General features: G+C 32.4%; 2 protein-coding genes across 5 annotated transcripts in view; one reads left to right on the forward strand and one right to left on the reverse strand.

The window, feature by feature from the left end:
* LOC129950117 (zwei Ig domain protein zig-8) overlaps window positions 1–24,830 on the forward strand; it is a 425,570-nt gene that overhangs the window by 272,781 nt on the left and 127,959 nt on the right. The gene's annotated exons all lie outside the window — the stretch shown is intronic.
* Window positions 16,634–21,390, reverse strand: LOC129950116 (uncharacterized). The gene is made up of 2 exons (XM_056061941.1): window positions 19,377–21,390; window positions 16,634–16,776 (listed from the first exon to the last, which is right to left on the reverse strand). Exons 1-2 carry the CDS (start codon window positions 21,039–21,041, stop codon window positions 16,756–16,758), a joined length of 1,686 nt encoding a protein of 561 aa, XP_055917916.1. The 5' UTR covers window positions 21,042–21,390; the 3' UTR covers window positions 16,634–16,755.

Genomic DNA, 24,830 nt, shown 5'->3' on the forward strand with positions numbered 1-24,830 from the left:
TTTTACAAATTTGTAGTCTGAAGTTTTTTGATTATATTGAAAGAAATATAAAAAAAAATGTTGGTGACGGGGTTTTCTGAGTTTGAGCAATAAATATTAACTGAGCACTTAGCACATTTACTTAACTTACTTACCTACTTAAGGTGACGCTACAGTCCGGGGCGGACCTGGGCCTCAACCAACATGCGTCTCCAGCCAGCTCGGTCCCTAGCTAGCTGTCTCCAGTTTCGCACGCCAAGTTGGTTGAGGTCCTCTCCCAACTTCGTGCGCCACCTGAGTCGCGGTCTTCCTCTACTGCGGCGTCCCTTGGGATTGGATTCGAAGACCTTCCGGGCTGGAGCGCTGATGTCTATCCGCTCTACATGACCTAGCTATCTAAGCCGTTGGACTTTAATTCTGCTAACTAGGTCAGTGTCGCTGTACAGACCGTACAGTTCGTCGTTATATCTTCTCCTCCATTCTCCATCTATGCATACGGGACCAAAAATCACCCGAAGAATTTTTCTCTCGAAGCATCATCAGGCCCGGGATGATTAGTGTCTTATAGATGGTGATTTTAGATGCTCGAGAGAGGGCTTTACTTCTGAATTGCCTTCTAAGTCCAAAGAAGCAGCGATTTGAAAGAGTTATTCTTCGTTTGATTTCAGCGCTGGTGTCGTTTTCTGTATTAATAGCAGTGCCTAGGTAGACAAATTCCTTGACTACCACAAAGATATAGCTGTCCATGGTGACGTTTTGTCCAAGACGTCGTTGTTCAGTGTCCTTTTTTGATGACAGCATATACTTGGTCCATACCCATACCCATCTTCTTCGCTTCCGTCACAATTTTCAAGAACGCTCCACTGACATCACGCTTTGATCTTCCAATTATGTCAATATCATCTGAGTATCCGAGTAATTGGATGGACCTTTGGAAGATTGTGCATTTAGTGTTGACGGTTGAGTTTTGCACAATTCTTTCCAGAACGATGTTGAAGAAGTCGCATGACAGTGCATCGCCTTGTCTAAAACCTTTTTTGACATCAAATGCATCGGTGAGATCTTTTCCGACCTTGATAGAGCAGCGTGCATTCTCCATCGTCATTGTGCACAAACGGATAAGTTTGACAGGGATGCCAAAACTAGACATTGCTCGGTAGAGCTCTTCCCTATAGATGCTGTCATACGCGGCTTTAAAATCGATAAAGAGATGGTGGGTATCGATTTGAAGCTCCTGGGTTTTTTCCAAGATCTGCCGTAGTGTGAATATTTGGTTGATAGTGGACTTTCCTGGTCTAAAGCCACACTGATAAGGACCAATCAGGTTGTTGAAGAATGGCTTCAGGCGTTCACATATTACGGCAGAGAGGATCTTATACGCAATGTTTATGAGACTGATGCCTCTGTAGTTGGCGCAGTTTAGAGAGTCTCCTTTCTTTTGCACATTTACTCTGGAACGAAAAACTCAAGAACAAAAAGAAATTTAATTCAAGGATTTTCAAAACTTGAGATAAAGTCATATTAAAACCCATTGTCAGTCATATCCGAACAATTGATAAATTACGAAAACTAACTGAGAGTCAAAAATGATTTAAAGTTTTTGCAAAATTATCTTACAATTTATTGCTAAGAGATGTGTTGTGTCTTAACTAGGCTCCAAAAAACATGGTTTTGGTTATTCTTTTTATAGATTTTTAGAATGGTATATTTTAAAAATCAAATGTACAATAATAAAGGTGAGATTCAAATTCAAGGCATGAGAAAAAATCGTAATTTTGTCGATCACTTTAAACAAGTTTTCAAGGCTTTATAATGAAATAAGGGTTTCATCATAGATAAAACACTGTATGTGCTTTATTTTTGCTTTTCTTCCAAAATCTAAAAATGAACGACCATTTACGGTTCCCTAAGTTTTGTTGAATTTATTTTCAAAATACGGCCATGTTCAAGAAATGTGTTTGAATTATCCAAATTCACAAGTCACACAACAATTTGTGTATTTTTGATAAGCAGCAAAAGTTCAACATGAAGTTTGGTCGTTTTCATGTTGTGTTATTTTCTTTAGTTTTATAATAATTTTTGCTATGGTAGGAGGTGTGTCTCGCTACATCTGAATATATGGTATAGTATTTTTGAATTGAGCCTGTTAGTCACGGGATCTTATTTTAATCTATAAATAGACCCTGCCAAAAAGGACTCATTTCGTTTTTTTTTTGGATAATAATAAAATAACTTATCATCCATTCCTTACATGCCAAGAAAGTTTTTATATAATAAGTTTGATGAGAAATAGAGGAAGGTGAGAAAATGCCAGTATGTTTGTCGTATCAGGAACCATTATGAACGCTATAAGCTTATACACGAAATTAATAAATAAAATTAGTAACTATACAACAACAAAACAAACTTCCTTTGAAGTTTTTTCCTATATATGACTTATTATATGCTGTTAGATATGCATGTTGTGAAAAATGCATGTTTTTTGACTGGCATAGGGCTTAAATGTGGCCTAATTTTCGATTCTTTGGCTTACATAAAAATACCTAAGTATCTGTTTATTTGTTTCTGTTTCTATGAGTGAAAGTAGTTCGAGGTAAAAAGTTAGATTTAAATAAGGTAAAACTTTTTTCGATTTGGGAGTTTATTGAAACCTAAGTAAGATTCCTTCTTTTGATATATTACTTGAGTAAGTAGCAACCGAATTGAAATAAGGTTCATCAGACTATTTCGATTTTAAATTCCAACTATTGTAGACCTGCGGCCAACGTAAGGTAAAGAGTTGAATTTCAATATTTAAATGTATTTTTAATCATATTTAAAGGTTTTTTTTAGTAAACAAATAAAGAGTGAAATAAATATTGTGAAAAAAGAGTCTGGGATTCAATCGTGTCCGTTAGTCAGTGGTTCTAAAAGTTTTAAAATTACTTTAATCAAAAACTGTTTTTTTTTTTTTAATGAGTTTTTAGTTGTTTTTGTAGGTTCTTCCTTTTTTAAATGTGTTACTCTAAGTCTAATTTCAATATCTGTTTTTGTTCCCGAGATATTGTAGCCTAAAACTAGTTTTTGGTAGCATATTTTCAAATTTTTTGTTTTTGATGAGTATGAACGCCCAACATCTATATGTACCTTTAGCCGAGAGACAACAATCAAATAAGAGCTTAGTTATAAGAAATCAGTTCGCTTTTGTTCTTCATCTCATCCACACTTCTTGATAGCAAAAATTACGTATCATGTTAAAATTGTTGTATATTATAATTGAATGAAATATAGTTAGTTTATAAGTAATTATTAAATGAAGTGAAATGAAAACTAAAATGTTTTTTTTCGGAACACAACAGTTTTTATTGAAAAAAATGCCGACTGGATTATTCTGAGAAAAATGCCTTTCATGTTAACAATTATATTTTGTACAAAATAAAATAATTTTTGAAGCCAATACCTTCATTTCATTTCGAGATATCCAAAATGTTGCAAGCACTCAATTTTTGAAAATCTTTTCTAATCTTTTGATGCAATTATCAGTAAAATTAAATTGACTAAAAGTCGATATCTCTGACGTTTCTTAAGATATGGCCGACGAAATAAAGTATTCCGAATCCACAGGCGGTGACATACACAAAAAACTCTTTTAAATCCTTTCATTTGGATTTTAGGCACCTTGAAATGTTGAGAAAGTTGAAAATGTTTACTCCGACGAATCGGACCGATTACATTTACATCCTACTTTTTATTTTATTGAAATCCGTACAAAATTATTAAAAACTGATTTTGAAGAACATTCCCAACTTCTTATCATCTTTGAAGGTCATAAAGGGTTTTTTTTTTAAGTTGAACTACCTTAAGTACTTTAATTTACTCTTTTTCAACTTTGTTAGTTTTATCGAGATCGACTGCACGATTTTTGTATCAAATTTCAACAGCTTCAATATATTGTTAAATTCCATTACTTGTAATTAAACTAGCTTAGGTTAGGTTAGGTTAGGTTGAAGGGCTGACAGTTGAGTATTGCTCCCCAAGCTACTAATAATAACCTATTGGTTCAGTTAGTCAAGCCATTTAGAGGCTTTGACGAAGTTCAGAATGTTCGTACTGGCGTACTAGAGAGTTCTTTTAAATCCCCGAAGAAATAGATGCCAAGCAGTTTCTTCCTTTGATGAGAGAGTGGGGGACAGTGACACAGAAAGTGGGGAGTGTCTTCATGCACCCAATCGTCACGAATCCTCTGCATAGATCATTTGAACTGATTCTCATCTTTTTCATATGATAACCTAACAGATTATGTCCGGTGATTATTCTCACAAGAGATGGAAGTGATCCCTTGTGCAGCTGCATAATTCTTTATGTTCTTTGTTTGTTAAAACAGGGCCCGATCTTTCTTGTAGTGCCGAGGTGTCAACAAGGTTCCTTGATAGTTATTCTTTTTGAGATTTCCTGTTTTAAATAACAGGTAGGGGTGCTAACTAGCTGAGCTTGGCTTACGTTAACCATTGACCCTAATCTTGCTAATTCATCGGCTTTCTCGTTGCCTAGTATATCGCTGTGGCCTGGGAACTAGGAGAGTCTAATGTTGTGCTGTGCGCCAAGAACCTCAAGCTCTTTGCGGCAGCATGAAACAAGCTTTGATTTTACCTCAGTTGCAGTAATCACTTTTATTGCCGCTTTGCTTTCAATGTAATAGGTGATATCAGCTCGTGGTATCGCCATCCTTGATACCTTTTAAGCAGCTGTTGTCACTGCCAGGACCTCCACTTGGAAGACGCTACCGTAGTTTGGAAGACTAAACGAGGCGGGTTACTTGAGAGATTTAGAATAGAAGCATGTCCCAACGCCAGTGTCTATTTTAAAGCCATCAGTATAGATAGCTTTTGACGACTCATTGGAGTATGGTATATTATCTACCCATTCCTCAGCCTGGAATGGTTTATGAAAATCAACTTCCAGTATTTCATAGTCTATTGCAGTACTATGACCCATAACTTCATGAAGGATCTGGGTATGTCCTATGGAACTGTTTATCCAGATTTTAGTTTGATTAAGTCTCAGGGCACTTTTTATTTATTTTTAAAAATCAGGTATTTTGCGCTTGTTAATAAATAGCACTAGTTCTGTTTTAGCTGGATTGACTGTCAGCCCACGGTTCCTAGTCCATTTGCTTACCAACTAGAGGGCGTATTGGGTTTGTTCACTGACAGTGGGTAGGGACTTGCCAGTCGCTAGTAATGAAAGATCATCAGCGTAGGCTATTATCCTTACTCCACTTGATTTTAATTTAGAGAGTATGCCGTTCATGACAAGATCAATTTAACTAGCTTAAGAATTTGCAGTTAAGATGCTTGATCAATTCTACTTTTTTTGCTTTAATGTCTCTTACTCTCATAACCATTTAAAAAATGTAAAAATCATTATTATGGGACATGAACTTCCTTGATAATAAAAATCGATAAGGCCTTACAAAACTAGACTTATTAAAATTACAAAATATTATAAACAAATAAAAATCCCATCAACAAATCTGTACACATGCTTTGAATTATTTATCTTTTATCATCAACCAATTATATAAAAATCTAGACAGTTGGATAATTTGTTGTCTTTTTATAAGAAAAACAAACAACGAAAAAAAAACCAAATGTAAGACAAGAAAATTGTTCAAAAACACAAAATCCTTTTCACTTTATGCGACTTAGGTAAATTTAAAATTTATCTTATGCCACCATCTAAAACCCGCCCACAAGGTCACATTAAAATAAGAAATAAAAATAAAATATAAAAGTAAAAAGACAACATTTAATAGCACCATCGCATCGCATCGCTCGTCGTCCTGTCCTACTGAGGGTTTTTGAAAATGGGACCGAGAGAGCACCCATAAGCACATAGAACCAGCACCAGTATCGTACCACCTGTCTCCATGACCCAAAATACCTAAATTCATTCTACTGTACATGTTCAAATTAGAAAACGTGATTCGAATACACTCCAGACAAATAAAATTCCAGACGCTATAATATTACATAAAATATTTTTTTGTTTCTTGTTGTTGTTGTCGTTTGGAGGATCTCCCTTCGGTTAAGTTGACATTGCTAAAGCTGGAAGGATAAAGATTCCTTTCTGAAGAGTTGTATTGTTTTTGGATGCGTGCATCCCACAAAATGTGACAAGTTCAAAAAGATTAAAATTGAAACAAAACAAAAAAAAAGCAACTTAGGAACATATTTTCGAATATCAAGGAATGAAAAGTTTCTACAGTTTGTTTTGATCTATGAATTTTAAGTAATTTTAACATAGAAATTTATCAAGTTTCAAGAAGTTATTATCGGTCCCTAATGAAACTGGTTTTGAGGAAACGAAAATTTCAAGTTGAACAAATGCAATGGTTCCGTGAAAAACATCAACCTGAAAGGTTTTGTAATAATACAAATTTGATTAAACAAAATTTGTAACTTTTGACTGAAATTATTTTTAGAAAAATTATTGGTGTTATCTTCCAGCTTATATTATTTCATACAAAATATTGTTCATAACATTTGGTACGATTTAAAAAAGATCCAATTCAGAGTTTTACTATAAAAGGGGAAAACTTAAAAAAATATTTTTTTTAGTCGGTCGAAACTGATTTTCAACTTGAATCTTTTTTGAATAAATTAAGAAAATGACTTCAAATGTATTGATTTTATACCGGAAGAGGAAGTGTATGTAATCCGTCGTTATAATTCATAGAAAATGTATACAATGTCAAAAATCGCAAGAAAATGTGTGAATTAATTTTTTTTTTACATATTCTAAGCAGCAATAGGAACTTGTATATAAATCCAAGGAGCTTAACTACCTAAAGAGGTGGTGTATATAATATTAGACATATTAACTCTACCGGATGCTCTAGAGGTTTCCAACAAAATAATCGAAAATTTCAAAACATATTGGCCTACCTTAAAAATTACACATGGAAAGCCGAGGCATTCACAAAGCCAGAGAAATGTGGAAAAGGCGAATCAAGATATCGAAAATATGCTTACCTCTTGGATGCAAGACAATGATAATTCACGTTGGAGTAAGGGTATAAAGTTTGGTCAACTTATGAAAAACAGGGCCTTTCACGCTGGCATCAAGCAAAGTGCTTACGAAGCCTTTTTTGCACGTAAATTAAAAATAAAGGAAGGTCTACATGATTTCACGCAAAACATCGAAACTGAAGAAGATGTAAAGAAAATCATTGAAAATCTTCAACAGAATGCTGAAGAAGATCGCAAAGCATCAACGGAAAATCATTGAAAACCTTCCAAAGAATGGTGAAGAAGATCGCAAAGCATCAACGGCTTAACTTGATGTAAATATGATAGAACCAATCTCAGTCTGTAATAGTTAAGATCAGTTTAAGACCACTACAGTACCTTCAGCCAGTGCATATGTTCTGTAGCAAAAGAGGGAACGAAAGTATAAGGGTACAAACAGCTTTGTCAATTGTGTTCAACAAATTTAGTAGTTCAAAAAAATCGTCATTCTGCTAACCTGCAACAACAAGCAAGAAAAATGTTAAAAACAAGGGACAAGAAGTTTCCTTTTGTGTCCTTAGAAACTTTTGTAAGGCTTTCCGTACCAGAAGTTAACCGAAGACGTGGCGACGACCGAAAAATTATAGGTGTAATCTTAAATAAAACGGAAAACGAGCTTTATCAGATTGGAACAAAGAATGGAATCATAAAACAATTGTTTGTGTTGAATTCAATGTGTACCCAAGAAATATTCTGAATACTACAGAAGGACCTAGTACCGAAATTTCCGTACGCACAGTTGAGAATATGCAATCAACTGGGTCTGGACAAGGATTCAAAAAATGTTTTTACTTCAAAAATATAATATAATGCAATACTGAGAGCCACTCAAGCTTACCCTGATTAAGAAAAAATCTTTTTATTTCATTTTTAGTTGGTATGTTTTATTTTTCCAGATTTTTGTAAACAATTTCTAGGAAATACATACATTTCTTTGGAAATATGTGTTTTAAATAATCTTTTGTAAACCTTTTTATACATTTCCTAAATAGACTCGGCACTGTATAAATTTCCTAGGAATTGTATATAATCCATTTCCGGTAACATATCTAATAGATACTAGTAATATTGGTGTTAGTATTTATTTGCTAATATTTAAAAAATACATTCAAGATAGCTTTTCTTTGGAAACATAAATTCTTATTAACAATACCACATTAAATTTGATCTCGAATGCGACCAAACGAACTTGAGCGTATCTTAAATCTGTAACTATTATGCTTTTCTCTTAATTTAAATGAAATTTCGGAACATAATGTCTTGAACAAATAATGAGTGTACATTTTTGAAGTTCTTACGAATTTTATAAGAATTCTGAAAAAGTTAGAAAACCTTTAAAATAAATAGAAAGAATAAAAAGAAAAATTATTTAAATATTTAAAATTGTTGAAACAGGATTACCATACATACTTATTAATATTTTGTTCAGTTCAAAATATAATAACATTTTATTGATTTAATATACTTATGTTTTTTGAACCTTTAAATACAAGATTGTTCTTTAAAGTACATAAATAAGGTGACTTGAATATCAAAAGTATGTTTTGACTTTATTATTTGTTTGTTTCTTAAAACCAAAATTCTTTGACTACAAAACTCAATATATTGAAGTTGGTTAAGAGTTTTAAATATAGTCAATTTTGTTTGTTAAGTTTTTGTATAAAAAACCTATTTTTGAAATCACAAATTTTTTGAGAACTGTAAATACTTAATACAACAGCACGCGGTAGGTTTCGAGACGGTACCGCATCTGTCTACTTACCAAGCTCACTGATGCTTGATTTCGGTGATCAATGGGAACCGAAGCTTTATTAATGACTAGTCCGTTGCCAAATAAACAGTAGTGAAGCAAATGCATTTGAGAGAAAAGAGACATTGAAATATTTTACGAATGGGACATATGGAACATTACAAACAATTTGTTTTTAAATGAATTGACAAATTAATTTTGAGAAGATGTTTTCAATGTTTCGAATATTTTGCAGAGAAGGAAATTTTACAAATCAAGGCTCTAGGATCTTATAAGAATGCAACCAAATGTGGACAATAATTGTTTGAACCATTTCTACGCCACTTTGTAAATTTTCAAATATTATGCAGCTTAAAGAACGTTAATTTATTGTGCTGTGTTTTATTAAAAAATGCAAGTATCAAAAAAGTAATAAAAAAAATTTCTTTCGAGTAGGACACATGTTCTATTTAAAGACTCTGCCCTTATGTTTTTCAATTCATGAAATTTTTCGAAATCATATTTGAGATGCTTAAGCCATATTGGTCCCTTACAGCCTAATGCAGGCATAGAAGTTAAGGTTTTTTACAGATTCGTATTAGGTTTTTCATTCATAATTTTAAGACCAAAAGAAACTGTAGTCTTGATACAAATTTGAATAGGTTCCTATAGAGTTCGGTCTTTGAAAAAGATACGCCATACTCTTATTGTATTTGATTCCCAACTAATAAAATAAAAGATTTTTCAATGGGTGCGGGTAGATTTTGGCATCCCGTGGTGTCCATTTTGTTGTGATGACATATGTCAAATTTTTTGTTTATTATTCAGCAGTTTTTGCCCAATCATCATGGCAAGTAACACGATTGAACAAAACGTTCAAATGATAAAACTTTATTATCAAAATAAGTATTCGCCCGTTTTACGGTAGACGTGACGGCCTTTAACAATCGACTCAGTTCAGTAAACAACAACGCCCAATGGTCGAGAACATCGCCGCGGTCCGTGAAAGTGTACATCACAACCCTAGGAAGCCTTTTCCTGGTCGTGCACAAGAACTCGAACTTTCGCAGACTTCAACTTGGAGAATTCTGCGTCGGGTTTTGGCGCTACACCCGTACAAGATCCAACTGACCCAGAAGCTCAAAGTTCATAACCGTAAGCAGCGCAGTTTTTTTGCTGACTGGGCCTTGAATCGTTTGGAAGAAGACCTCAATTTTGGCTTACAAATCATCTTTAGTGAGAGGCTCATTTTTGGATGAATGGCTGTGTTAGCAAGCAAAATTGGCATAATGATAAGATAAAAAGTTAACCTTTGGTGGGATTTTGGGCCAGCACAGTGCCGTAATTGGTCCGTACTATTTTGAAAATGACGCAATATTAGTGAAGCGGTCACTCAACAGCGAACGCTACATAATGATGATAACAAATTTCTTATAGCCCAAATTGAACCACTATGTGCCACACAGCAAAATCCACAATTAACATTTTACATGAACGTTTTGAGGGTAAGGTTATCTCTTGCAAGGGTGATGTGAATTAGCCACCAAGGTCATTCAATTTAAACCCGCTAAACTTTTTCCTGTGGGGTTTCTTGAAGTCGTAGGTCTATGCAAATAAACCACAATCGACCGATCCCGCTAGACTTTTTCCTGTGGGGTTTCTTGAAATTGCAAGTCTATACAAATAAACCACAATTGCATAACACAGGCCATCGCTCAAATTAAGCCGGATCTATGAGGAAGAGTCATTGAAAATTGAACCACTCGGATCCGTGCCACAGTAAAAAGGCGAAAGGGCATTTTAATGATGTCATATTCATGTAACATGTGCATTTAAAATAAAACTAATCATTTTGTTAATACCTCTCATACAGGTCCTTTTATTCCATTTTAACATCTATCAGCCCTTATTGATAGACCCTTTATATTTCTTAAAAGTTGAAAAGTTTTTATATACAGACAAAATTTAAATTGAGGCTTTTTTGAAAAATTTAAGTGCCAAAGTAGAAGATGAGCTTGTTTGCAAGTACATTGCTTGAACTTAAAATATAGGCACGATTTTTAATTACAATCTTTAGGTACATATATGGGTTCGTAAGACTTAGTTAAGCATTAAAAAAAAACAAAACTTACTAACACAAAAATCCATTTTGTTCACGAAATACTTCATACTCGAATATATTTCCCACTTCTGATACTTTGTAATTTTCTATTCCTGGTCTCGTTCTCATAGGAATAATAGGCTTCTACTTTATATGACATGCACCATTAAACTCCCTATCCAACTATTACAAAACAAAATAAAATAATAAATGGATTTCTGGATAAATACAATAAATAGTGGTAGTGTATTACCTTTGGTAAAGTTTTTCTACATCATAAGTCATAACCAATTCAAAGTAAATTATGATATATATGTTTTTGTTTAAATAATTGATATTCGTTGTTATAGTGAACAACAAACAAAAAAACAAGTAAAAACACAACAATATAATACTCGTACATCAATCAATCATAATTCAAAAACATTGCTCATTTTTATGATATAATATACCAAAAAATAGTATATGTCTCTGAAAGTATATTTAGGTGGATGTGGTAAACACTGAAAATATGACCAAACTGATAGACATCTAATTGACATCTTGGGACCAAATATAATAAGTTTTAAAAATATTACCATCATACAACAATTTATTTATATGGTAAACAATTAAACATACATATACAAAAAAACATTTCGAATATATTGAAATTTAAATTAAATTGTATTTAAATATGTATTAAAAAGTCTATTTATATAATAAGAGCTAAATTGTGGATTTCATGTGGCATTCTATTAATACTTCTAAGTCTCATTTTTTGTGTATCATAATATACAATTATTTTAATTCCGATAGTCATATAATTAGCTAACGTTATATACTATCGTCCTTACTCAATAATTTATCATAAAAACAAACTTTTCATATTCCCAAAAGAGAGATAACCTCTAGAGTAGCGCTGCTAATTAGCCTGAGAGTTTGTATGTGTATGTGTATGCGCGCATCCTGAAATAATGACGAAAAGTTCATTGATTGATAGGTAACCATTGATATCCCTTATAGACTCATCGAAAAACTTTTTGCACTATAATGATTTCTATTTCAACTTTTCGTATTTTTGGAATAAAGATTCTATTCCGGATAAATGTGCGAGTAGCTTGAGGTACCTACCGGAAACTTTATCTACTTTAATAATAATATTATTTTCTGACTGCTCTCTTATTTCCCTAATTCAATAATTCAATTCACTAAAAGGCCTATGAAAAATGGAATTCTTAAATCAATCATGAAATATCGTCAGCAGATATGGGAAGGTTCTTCTAATCTATCAAAGATTAATTCAAAGTCGCTTCATATACAAACATATAAATAAGTAATGTTTGTATGTAGATTGGGATTGGTGGTATTAATAATATTGAAAAGTTTGATATTATTATTGTTGGAAAACTTTGTTCAAAATAAAAGTAAATAGACACGTGTACAGAGATACAATTTAAATGACATATTATTTCGTGCATTACACACATCAATCATTTACATATTATGAACATTCATAAAATGTTATCATAGCAGGTAAGGTATTTTAAATAAATACATTTCTTCTTTTAACGTAGTCGTATTAGTCGTACTAGTTACAAACAGACGAAAATAAGGGAACGAAATGTTGTTTAGTTCTAAGATTTTCTATCGGACCTGGATAAATGTTAAAAAATGCCGTAATGATAAAAAATAAAAGCCTTTCAAAGGTTTTATTTCATATTTCTTATTTGGAACCTTCTCTATAACTCCTTTCTTAGAAAACGTAACAAAAAGTACTGGCAATCCTTTTTTTGAGTTATTTTATTTGACAGCTTCCACTTGAATTATGTTAAGTTTGGTCTGCAATTTCATAATAAATTGATTTACTTCAGAACAACGTTCGAAAATCATGCAAATTTAATACCAAAAAAGGGGCTCCAATGCGACCCACACTGATGACCCGTTTATCGATTTGTCTTGCCTAAAAGTTTGTTGGTTTTCCTTTTCGTGATAGGTCAAAAAAGTTGTTAGTTGAATTATTCTTTAAACTTTTTAAATTACAAACAATATTTGTTATATAAAGAAATAGTTTAGTTTGAAAATAAAGTTTTGTTAAATAGATTTTTAGTCGAACACAAATTTTACCAATTAAAGTAGCATGTCTTAAATTTCAACAAATTGGATGAATTAAATTAATTTGGGAAATATTAAGAATCGAACATCAACTTGCGAACTATTGTTTGTAGATTTTATTTTGTGTATGAAAAAACGGACTTTTGGATTTTTATAAAAAAATTCTACATATCGAAAAAACTATTTTCTGTGGAATAAAATAAGTTTGAAGACAATATTTTAAATTTTTGAAAGATATTGAGTCGAAAGTAAATGTTTATCAAGTTTTAGTATTGTTTTTTTAGGTTTTTATTTTTTGTAAAAAAACTGTCAATTCAATTTTTCTCGAAATTTTACTGACTGTTGAAAACAATATTTTTTTTATAAGTTAAAATAGGTTGGAAGCCATAATCTCAAGGTTTTGAAAAGAAAAAATTGAATTGAAAAATGTTTACCAACTTAAAGTAATGTTTTTTTTTAAGTTTTTATTTTTTATAGAAAAACTGTCAATTAGGTTTTTCAAAAAAAATTTACCAGATGTTAAAAACGTTATTTTTCGTTGCACAAAATTATTTTGAACATAAAATCATTTTGTATTCATACAATTTTTCAGGTGACACTTTTTTAAAAAATTTTTTTTTTGATTTATAAAAAAAACCGTTTATTGTATTTTTTTTTAAAAACTTGTTTGATATTACGTTACAATATATTATATAAAATTTAATTCAAGTTCTTAGCGTTTTAGGTTTATAAGATATTTAGGGTTAGCCAAAATGTTCAACTTTTTTTTTAACTGCTATGGTAAGAAAAACCACCCACGCAATTTTCTCGAGAGCCCTTTTTGCATCTTTCTGCCTTATTATCTGAATAACAACATTTATTAACTTCACATAGAAAGTTATTGTGATGGGTCCGATTTGTCAAATTGAAAATTTTGACATTTCTCGACGTTTCAAGGTCCCTATAATCAAAATAAAAGATTTTTAGAAAGATGTCTGTGCGTGCGTACGTACGTTGGCGACGTTTTTTTCGTCGTCCATAGCTCAAGAACCAGAAGACATATCGACTTCAAATAAATTTTGTTATACAGATAATAAGGCAGAAAGATGCAGAAAGGGCTCTCAAGGGCTCCATTTTACGGGCTTTCTTATAAATCAAAAAAACTGAAAAAAGTGTCACCTCCAAAATTTTACGACTAAAATTTTATTTTATCTCCAAAACAATTTAATGCAATGAAAAATAACGCTCTTAACATGTGGTAAAATTTTGAGAAAAATCAAATTGACAGTTTTTTTTTTTTTTTAAATAAAAATGTAAAAAAACATTGCTCAAAGTTTTTAAAAATTGAATATCGATTCAATTATCTTCTCAAAAACTTGAAATTTAGGCTTCAAACTTATTTTATCTTATAAGAAATATTGTTTTCAACATTAGGACACATTTTGAGAAAAATCGAAGTGACAGTTTTTTTTACAAAAAATAAAACTCTAAAAAAAAACAATACTAAAACTTGGTAAAAATTTACTTTCTACTCAAATAGCTTTTCAAAAATTAAAAACATTGGCTTCAAACTTATTTTATTTCACAGAAAATATTGTTTTCGATATTGAGTAATTTTTACATAAAAATCCAACAGTCCGTTTTTTCATAAGAAATAAAATCTAACAAAATAGTACTCAAATTTGGTAAAAATTGATACAAGAATATATAGACAAACTTTTAAGCAATACAAATCGACAGACGGGATGGGAAGTTATCAGTGTGGGTCGCATCCTAGCCTCTTTTTTGAATTCGACATGTCCTCTGCTTCTTGAGCTACGAACGACAAAAAAACGTCGCGAACGTACGGACGTATGAACGTACGTAAACACGCACGCACAGACATCTTTCCTAACATCTTTTATTTTGACTCTAGGGACACTGAAACGTCGAGAAATGTCAACATTTTCAATTCTACAAATCGGACCCATTACAATAACTTCCTATGGGAAGTTAAAAAGAGACTGGGATCCAACCCACAATCATAACTTCCCTTTAATGCATATTTGTCGATTCATCTTCAACTTTTACAAAATATTATTAACAATATTTGTTGGGAAGTAAAAAATTCGAAGTCAGTAATTTATTTTGTTTTCGTTACACTTGAGTCAAAAACCCTTTCTTTTCAGTTTTTTGTTGTGTTTGTAGGATTTTCGTTAAGTTATACGTTGATTTTTTCCAAAAATTCAACCCACAATATATTTTTAATGATGTTCAATATCGTTTTTTGTTTCCTAGATTTTAGGTCGAAAATTAAAGTTTATCAATTTAAATGGCATTTCTTTTAACTTTTTATTTCTTATATGAAAAATAAAAATGGATTTTTTAAAAATACGATTACTTTACGAAAATAACACAATTTAGCACAAAATGAAATCATTTTAAAGTCAATTAATACACGTTATATCAAGTATCGAAAATCAATCTTTTTATAATATCTTATTATTTTATGTAGATTTTAATGTTTTATGAAAAAACTAACTGTTGGATTCGTATACACATTTTACTGAATTATGAAAACCAAATTATTTGAAAGATTAAATTAATTTGAAGCCAATATCTTTAAATGTTGTCAAAAAAATATGCTAGTTTGGTATCACTACGCAAATTATATTATCACATTTAATAAAAGTTGGTAGCGTCATTGATTTTAAATATTTGGGTCAACCAAAAGTTTCGTTTTTTTTAAATTGCTTAAATAAACAACAAATTCAATTTTTTTAAAGCCGTTTTTAAATAATAAGATGTTATTTTTTGTATAGCAAAATCTATTTGAAGTCGTTATGTCTACTGGTTCTTGAGATATGGACGACGAAAAACAGTATTCCAAACGTACTGTAGGAATTTGTATACGCCCTTGGTAAGCCCGAGAAGATTGACGTCTTGGAAAAGAATTATGCTGACATATGTACATAAATGCTGCTAAAAGTAATCGAAAATTTGGCTGGAATTTATTTGTATACGTTTGTAGGGGATTTTGTAAGACGAATTAATAAAGAACGACTTGTTTCGCTTGAAGGATATTTATTTAATGATCTGACAAAGCTTTACATCGATAAAGAGAACTAAAAGAAAGAATGACTTTCGGTTCAATCATTCGATCATAAGGCCCAATCATAATTTTAAACAACGATTTCTATGTACATTGATATAAGTAAATAACAAATGCTTGCAGTTAGGCATAGTGCGATAGAAAAGTTTACTGACTATTTTGGAATAGTATGCTACAGATCGGCCAGCCTGATCGAGTAATCGCCCCGATTACATTTTTCTAACATAAATAAAGATTCTTATTATAGCGATTATGTTTGTTTTATTTTAATAGATAATAAACATAAAGTATTCTTTTAAAGTTAATAATGTTAATAAAATAAATTTTCTTTTGAATAACATCGAACATTTACATTTTTGAAATGAAATATGATTAAATGATGTTTTTTTTTTTTTATTTTTTATTCTTTTAAAATAATACGAAAGTTTGCATGAAATGAATTTAAAATATCGTGAAAATTTGCATGCAATTATTCATATAATGCATGATACACTAAAATATACATAAATATCATTATATATGTATTTGTACGAAATTACTTTATAAAACATAAATATAGATATATACATATATGTATGTTCTTATTTATAAATCGAGATCTAAAGAAAATTGTTTGGTTTTTATCTTTCATTTTTTTTTTATTTATTTATTAAAATCATTGTTATCATGATCTCCAACGTCATTCGCGTCTTCGTCATGTTCCAAGATATATTTAGTCAAAAATGGCCTCATATTAGAAGGTGATGAGACTCCCCTATATGGTAAACGGGTTAATTGTAGACCATCAATATCTTTTATTAGGTACCTATCGTTAGGCATAACTTTCTCTATTTCGTATGGACCCCTAAATTTTGCAAATAGTTTCTTATTAATGCCAGGAGTGTTTATAATATTCTTTACCATTATGTAGTCTCCTTCTTTGTACACATGGGGTTTCTTATGGCGCTTATCATAATAAATCTTGTTTAAGTTTTGGTTTTTTTGTATATTTTCACTAGCTTTATTTCTCATGTCTTCGAATCTTACTCTTTTGGAATCCAATTTAACATTTAAAAACTCTTTGACGCTATCACAAAACTGTCCCTTCTGGTTCGTTCCGAACAAAAGTGTACTAGGCGAAAAACCTGTGCTACGATTCAACGTATTATTAAGAGCGAATTCAATTTTTGCAATATTCTTATCCCACCCACTCGTTGTACTAGGATCACATTCTTTGGCCAACATGGGAATAAGAATTCGATTTATTCTCTCTATTTGGCCATTAGATTGAGGAGAATGTGTTGCAACTTTTATATGATAAATGTTATTTGCACTCATAAAATCTGAAAATTCCTTTGACGTAAAACAACTCCCACGATCGGATATAATCCGATTTGGCCTTGAATAGTTTTCAAAATATGACTTTAAACAGATGATAGCTTCTTTAGTTTGGGTAGTTTTAACTGGATAAAGCTTTAAAAATTTTGTAAAACCATCTATTACGCAGAGAAGGTGTTTTTTGCTCCCATTTGATAATGGACCAAGGTGGTCAATATGCAATGTGTCAAAGGGTATATTTCCCTTAGGTATTGAATGCAAAATTCCTTGAATTTTTCCAGAATCAGGAGAAAAACAAATACATTTAAGACAAGTTTTAATATAATTTCTGATTTTATCCTTCATTTTAGGAAACCAGTAGGTTGTGGATAGGTGTTCGAAACACTTGTCGACCCCTAAATGGCACATTGCTTCATGATGAGTTCGAATTACCTGGTCTTCCAAATTTAGAGGGACATAAAAAAGAACCTTTTCTTTAGTTTTTCGGTATATTAGACCATCTATCATTTGATACATCGGGCTTTCAGATTTTTCCAACTCTTTGATGATTAATAATATCTTAGGATCCTGTCTCTGCACTGCTGCTAAAACAAACTCAAATGATTCATCTTCAACGTGGAGTATATTAAAAGATCTACTAAGAGCATCGACGTGATTCATCATGTTCCCTTTACGGTGTTCTACCTTGTAGTCAAAACTTTGTAGCTCTAAGGCCCAACGAGAAATGCGCGGATTAATTGACTTTTTCTTTAGAGTCAGTGTCAGTGCTTGACAGTCTGTGACTATTTTAAAAGGTATTCCAACGAGATATATTTTAAACCGTCTTAAGGCGTAAATAATTGACAAAGTTTCAAGCTCGTAACTGTGGTATCTACTTTCAACTTCTGTGGCTCGCTTCGAAAAATAAAAAATCGGATGGAATTTGTTATCGTGTTGTTTTTGGAGTAAGACGGCACCAAAACCTACACTACTCGCATCACAGTGCAACTCTGTTACGTTATGAGGACTATAGATTGAGAGAACTGGAGATTGTAAAAGCCTGGTTTTTAGTAAATTAAAAGATTCTATTTCATTTACACCAAAAACAAATGGTGCGTTTTTCTTCAAAAGGTCGTACAATGGTTTGGCTAAATTTGAGAAATTTTGTATAAATTTTCGAAAATATGAACAAAGACCCACGTAACTGTGAACCTCTCTTGTACTCTTGGGAATTGGAAAATTCCTTATGGCGTTGGTATTGGCATCATTTGGCTTTATACCATCTTTATTTATTTTATATCCCAGGTATTGAATTTCGGTTTGTAAAAAAGAACACTTGTCTAATCTAAGATCGAAACCATTTTGAATTAAAACCTGAATGACTTCTTTTAAAACATTTAAATTCTCTTCTACAGTTTCTGTAGCAATTAAAAAATCGTCCAAATATGTCAAAATCTTACCTTTTGCAATCAAATCTTTAAATACTTGCTTAATAAACCGTTCGAACACAGATGGACCATTTTTAAGGCCAAATGGCATCTTTAAATATTCAAATTGCCCTAGAGGTGTCGTAAAAGACGTGTATTTAATTGAGTCTTCCGCCACATTAACGTGGTGGAAACCATCTTTTAAGTCGAGGGTTGTAAAAAACTTCTTGTTCTTAAGACGATCAATGTGATCCTCTATTAATGGTAAGGGATAATTGTCTCTTAAAGTTATCTTATTCAATTCGCGGTAATCAACGCAAAGTCTAAGCTCCCCACTCTTCTTCTGGACCAGAACTATGGGTGACGCAAATGAGGAAGTCGACTCGCGGATAATGCCTTTTTTCATTAAATTTTCTAAAATCTCTTGAAGTTTTATTTTATGCACATAAGGCAATCTCCTTGGTGGACATTGAAATGGAGTTTCTTTGGACAAAACTATTTGCATTTTTAAAAAATCATTTGATGGCTTATTAACTTTCGAAATAGAGAAAGCTGGTGTAACGATCCTAATAACGTTTTCTTTTATAGTCTCAGGTAAATGTTCATTAATATTAAGATCTAATTTACTCACATTGCAACTCAGGTCAATATTCATAACCTTAAAAACAAAGTTGACATCATCACCTGTAGTTATCAGCTCATTATTTTGACTTGTAGCTGGAGCATCACGAACGCCAGATGACAATTGGAGATCTCGATCAATTTCATTTACATAATTCTTCTTTTGTTGTTGTAGAACCAAACCATTTTTGCCCATGAAATCTCTACCTAAGATTACAGGATAAGACATTGAATTATTCTTAACAACTAACATTTGTAAATTTATAAATGAATTTTCAAAAGATATGATACAACTTATACTTCCTAGTACATCCAGCGGGCTGTTGTTTACTCCAACATATTTATGGCTTCTCAGGTCTAATGTTGATATCAAAAACGGAGGTATATACTTAGCTTGAACAAAACTGATGGGGGACCCTGAATCCAAAAGAGTCAAGAGTGTTGCTGATGAGTCCATTTGATCACTGACAAAATTAAAGCTGATGATTTTCTCGAATTCATTGCTTGATGATTCGCTCTCTTCACATGTGTTCACGCTGGCTGGTAAATCAATTTTTTCTTTTTCTTCGACTTGATCTTTCGTATTCACAATCATGACTGATTTCTTCGCAGAGCAGTGGGGTGAAATGTGTCCCTGCTTCCCACACTTAAAACACGAAACTTCTCGCTTATCAGGTGTTGTTTGAGTGTTGATACGATTAAAACCTTGATTTGTGACATTTGATCGGCTTGGTGTAATGTTGCGTGCATGAGAACTATTTGGTGTACTTCTCGATGGCCTGACGTCAGAAAAATTGTTTCGGCAATTGCGCTTTAACTTCTCATATTTGCGTAAGGCTGATTTTAATTCAATGATGGTGTTGGCGTTATACAAAATTGACTTATTAATTTCAACATCTGCGATTCCTTTAATTATAAATTGAATAATGTCTTCTTCTTCAATGACACTTTGTGAAGCTATTTCCATCATCGAAAGAACGTACTGCTGGAAAGTCTCGTCATGACGTTTTTTTCTATTTTGAAGATCACTGTATACATCAGCCTTAGTCACGTTCTTTTTAAACTCATTGATCAAATAAGTTTTCATATCTTGCCAACTTTTTGTGATGATTGTTCTGATGTATAATTTGGCTGTACCTGTCAAAAGTCTTTTCCCGTAAAGAAATTTACTTCTTTCATCCAGGCCTAAGATTTCGGAATAGTCTTCGAATTGTTCTATCCAACGTTGCACAGGTAAATTGTCGTCGCCACTAAAAGGGGGTATGGAGTCTTTAATATCCCTGAAACAAACTGTAGTCGATTTGGTACTGGTTGCAGACTCCTCGAGTTGAAATTCTTGAAGCTGTTTTTGCAGTTTATGAATCTCCTGTTTCTTCTTAAAAATCCGATGAAGTTTTTCTAATTCCTCATCCAGAATTTCTTCCTCCGAACGTGGCTCCTCGTTGTTGTCCTCAGCATCAGAAAACTGTTCGTCGGCAGATTCAACGGTGGATTCTCTAGAAGTCTCTTGTATGAGCTTTCGCAGATCGTCGTCTGTGAGATCTTTTACTCCAACTTCCACACGTCGCTTTAATTCAGCTTTTGAACCACTGGTTGGAAGCAATAAAGATCTTAACACAGCTTTGAGAACAACGATTGTTGCTTCATTTAAGAACTTTGTCCACGCTTGCGACATATTTAATTGTTTTAATTAATTATTGCAAGAGAAAAAACACGATTTTTTTTCGATGGAAAGAACAGACAAAAATTTTTTTTTTTCACAAACTATTTTAAAACGTGGATTATCTCACTTCTGATGAATTGTAGGGGATTTTGTAAGACGAATTAATAAAGAACGACTTGTTTCGCTTGAAGGATATTTATTTAATGATCTGACAAAGCTTTACATCGATAAAGAGAACTAAAAGAAAGAATGACTTTCGGTTCAATCATTCGATCATAAGGCCCAATCATAATTTTAAACAACGATTTCTATGTACATTGATATAAGTAAATAACAAATGCTTGCAGTTAGGCATAGTGCGATAGAAAAGTTTACTGACTATTTTGGAATAGTATGCTACACGTTTAATTTCTTTTTGAAAAAAAAAAATTAAAATTTCTTAACAAAAAAAAAACATTTAGAAATTCAATAGTCTTCTTAAATTTAAATTTTTTTTGATCAGCTGTTCTAATTTTGAATCGCTTTAGGTTATTGATTAATGCAAATTAAAAAGACAAATTAGTATTAACTTTAAGCCTCATTTTGCTTGAATAGCACAATTTATTATTAAACTCAAACAGAAGACTGAAATACAAACACAATTTAATATTTAATATTTTCACTCAGTAATCAAATTTGCTTTTCATTTCTTTTCTTCTATTTTTAATTGTACGAATTTTTAAAAAATGTATCCCGGAAAACTGGTACCTCCTGTTGCCAAGAGGTCATGTCAGGTGATATGGTGTTAGGTAAGAAAATAAATCCGTCTTAAGAAAGACGATTGGTCTTAACAAAACTTAACAAAAGTATATATTTTTTTTAAGAATGTGTTCAACTATTCTTCCGTTATATGGGAACAAACCTTTTCTCATTCCGCTCCATTATTTTGGAATTATCGGGAGCATGTCAAAATGCTGTATTTAAAAATACTGTATCGTTAAAATTCTGTATCATGCTGTTTGATACTGTACATTCATAATACTGTACGGTTAATATACTGTGTCTCAAAATATTGTGTTGTCAAAATACTGTGTCTGATAATACTACCTCAAAATCTTTCTTCTTAAAATGCTGTTTGAGCAAAATATTATCTAAAAATACTACATTTTTGCAAAATTTCGCTCTTAAGCTTCCATTATAAGAGAACAACAAAAGCAGAACTCGATTTTCGCATGTGCATTATATCATTTATTGAAATTTCAAACAGGTAAAAAAAACAGAATACATTAATAAGTCATATCAAAAATTAGTAAATAACAATAGGCAATAATATTTATAAGTAAAGATCTATGAATTTTTTATACAAATGTATTTACAACAACAACAAACAATCAATGACTCATCATAAATGTTATTGTTCAAGGGAAGTATAACCGTTAACCGTTTGGTAGGTGTCGATTTAATTGCCAGGTAAAATTTTCATTTGAGAACGTTCAATCCATTTTCAATCACTATTGGTCCCTGGGATCTTATGATCAACGTATTCTGTACATTGGAAATCTGTTAGTTATTGACAAAATAAACGGCGATTGTTTAAGAGCTTGAGAACTTTAAAAAAAAAAAACGCATACAATTTGCAAAATCTCATCAATTCTTTATTTGGAACGTTATATTGGTCCATGACATTTACTTTTTGAAGATAATTTCATTTAAATGTTGACCGCGGCTGCGTCTGAGGTGGTCCATTTGGAAAGTCCAATTTTGGGTAACTTTTTCAAGCATTTCGGCCGGAATAGCCCGAATTTCTTCGGAAATGTTGTCTTCCAAAGCTGGAATAGTTGCTGGCTTATTTGTGTAGACTTTAGACTTGACGTAGTCCCACAAAAAGTAGTCTAAAGGCGTCAAATCGCATGATCTTGGTGGCCAACTTACCGGTCCACTCCTTGAGATGAATTGTTCTCCGAAGTTTTCCCTCAAAATGGCCATAGAATCGCGAGCTGTGTGGCATGTAGCGCCATCTTGTTGAAACCACATGTCAACCAAGTTCAGTTCTTCCATTTTTGGCAACAAAAAGTTTGTTAGCATTGAACGATAGCGATCGCCATTCACCGTAACGTTGCGTCCAACAGCATCTTTGAAAAATACGGTCCAATGATTCCACCAGCGTACAAACCACACCAAACAGTGCATTTTTCGGGATGCATGGGCAGTTCTTGAACGGCTTCTGGTTGCTCTTCACTCCAAATGCGGCAATTTTGCTTATTTACGTAGCCATTCAACCAGAAATGAGCCTCATCGCTGAACAAAATTTGTCGATAAAAAAGCGGATTTTCTGCCAACTTTTCTAGGGCCCATTCACTGAAAATTCGACGTTGTGGCAGATCGGTCGGCTTCAGTTCTTGCACGAGCTGTATTTTATACGGTTTTACACCAAGATCTTTGCGTAAAATCTTCCATGTGGTCGAATAACACAAACCCAATTGCTGCGAACGGCGACGAATCGACATTTCACGGTCTTCAGCAACACTCTCAGAAACAGACGCAATATTCTCTTCTGTACGCACTGTACGCATTCGTGTGGTTGGTTTAATGTCCAATAAAGTAAACTGAGTGCGAAACTTGGTCACAATCGCATTAATTGTTTGCTCACTTGGTCGATTATGTAGAACATAAATCGGACGTAAAGCGCGAAACACATTTCTAACCGAACACTGATTTTGGTAATAAAATTCAATGATTTGCAAGCGTTGCTCGTTAGTAAGTCTATTCATGATGAAATGTCAAAGCATACTGAGCATCTTTCTCTTTGACACCATGTCTGAAATCTCGCGTGATCTGTCAAGTACTAATGCATGAAAATCCTAACCTCAAAAAAATCACCCTTTAAAAATGATACACGGACAAATTCAACTGAACGAAAACGTAATCGGCAAAATACCGCTTTATGTTTTTCGGAGCATGCTGGCAAACGTTCTAAAATTTGTCGAAAACATTTTAAACAGTGCTTTAATGAAACTGAAAGTTTCATTAGGAGTGTAATTTGTAAAAAAAAAACTGTCATGTCCGACTTTGCCATTTAAAAATTGTCGTGGAAAAAGAACTCCTCCCAACAAAACTAGTCAAGAGAAAGAAGAAGAAATAAAGCGGCACATACACAAATTTCCGGCATATAAGAGCCACTATAGCCGTTGAGATACATCCCAAAAATATATTCATGGGGGCTTAAATCTGGCAACAATTCACCTTATGTATAAAAAGGAAGTAGCTAGCCCTGTGGGCATGACCAAATATGCTTAAATATTCCAAACTATGTTCAAATTGTGATACATTTATATCTAAAATTAAATTGCTCAAGACGATGAAGAGAAAAAGATATTATTTGAGCAAAAAAACTACATCTTGTAAAAGCAGAGTTCGGCTACGACCAAAAAAAAGATTGACAAGGAAAACGCGAAGCAAAATCAAGCATGAGAGCCTTTGCGTTTTACTTACAGAAATGTCTGCCAACGCCTTTTCTTAGAAAATCCGTAAGTTTTTACAAAAGGCAACTATGGACTTTCAATATATGTGGCACGAAGGTATTGCGCGGAGAGGTGGGAATGAGATTTCTTCCTGCATTTTTAAACTTCTTAGGTCGTCACCACCAAATGATCGTAAAATAACATTTTACAGCGAAAATAAAAACTCGTTCGTAGCTGCTATGTTTCTCCTTTTTCTAAAAGAAAATTCATCAATTGGATATATTCATCACAAGTTCTTAGAGCCTGGCCATACACATATAGAATGCGATTCTTGTGATGCCCTAATTAAAACGAAAAAGAA

This window comes from Eupeodes corollae, chromosome 3 (genome assembly GCF_945859685.1).
Source record: "Eupeodes corollae chromosome 3, idEupCoro1.1, whole genome shotgun sequence".
NCBI lineage: Eukaryota > Metazoa > Arthropoda > Insecta > Diptera > Syrphidae > Eupeodes > Eupeodes corollae.

What these genes read in the sequence shown, in the direction of transcription:
- LOC129950116 (XM_056061941.1), bottom strand. Translation starts at nt 21,041, where the DNA reads ATGTCGCAAGCGTGGACAAAGTTCTTAAATGAAGCAACAATCGTTGTT. An exon ending in ATATTGACCTGAGTTGCAAT is followed by an intron (nt 16,777 to 19,376) that starts GTGAGTAAATTA and finishes TTTACCATATAG; the next exon opens with GGGAGTCTCATCACCTTCTA.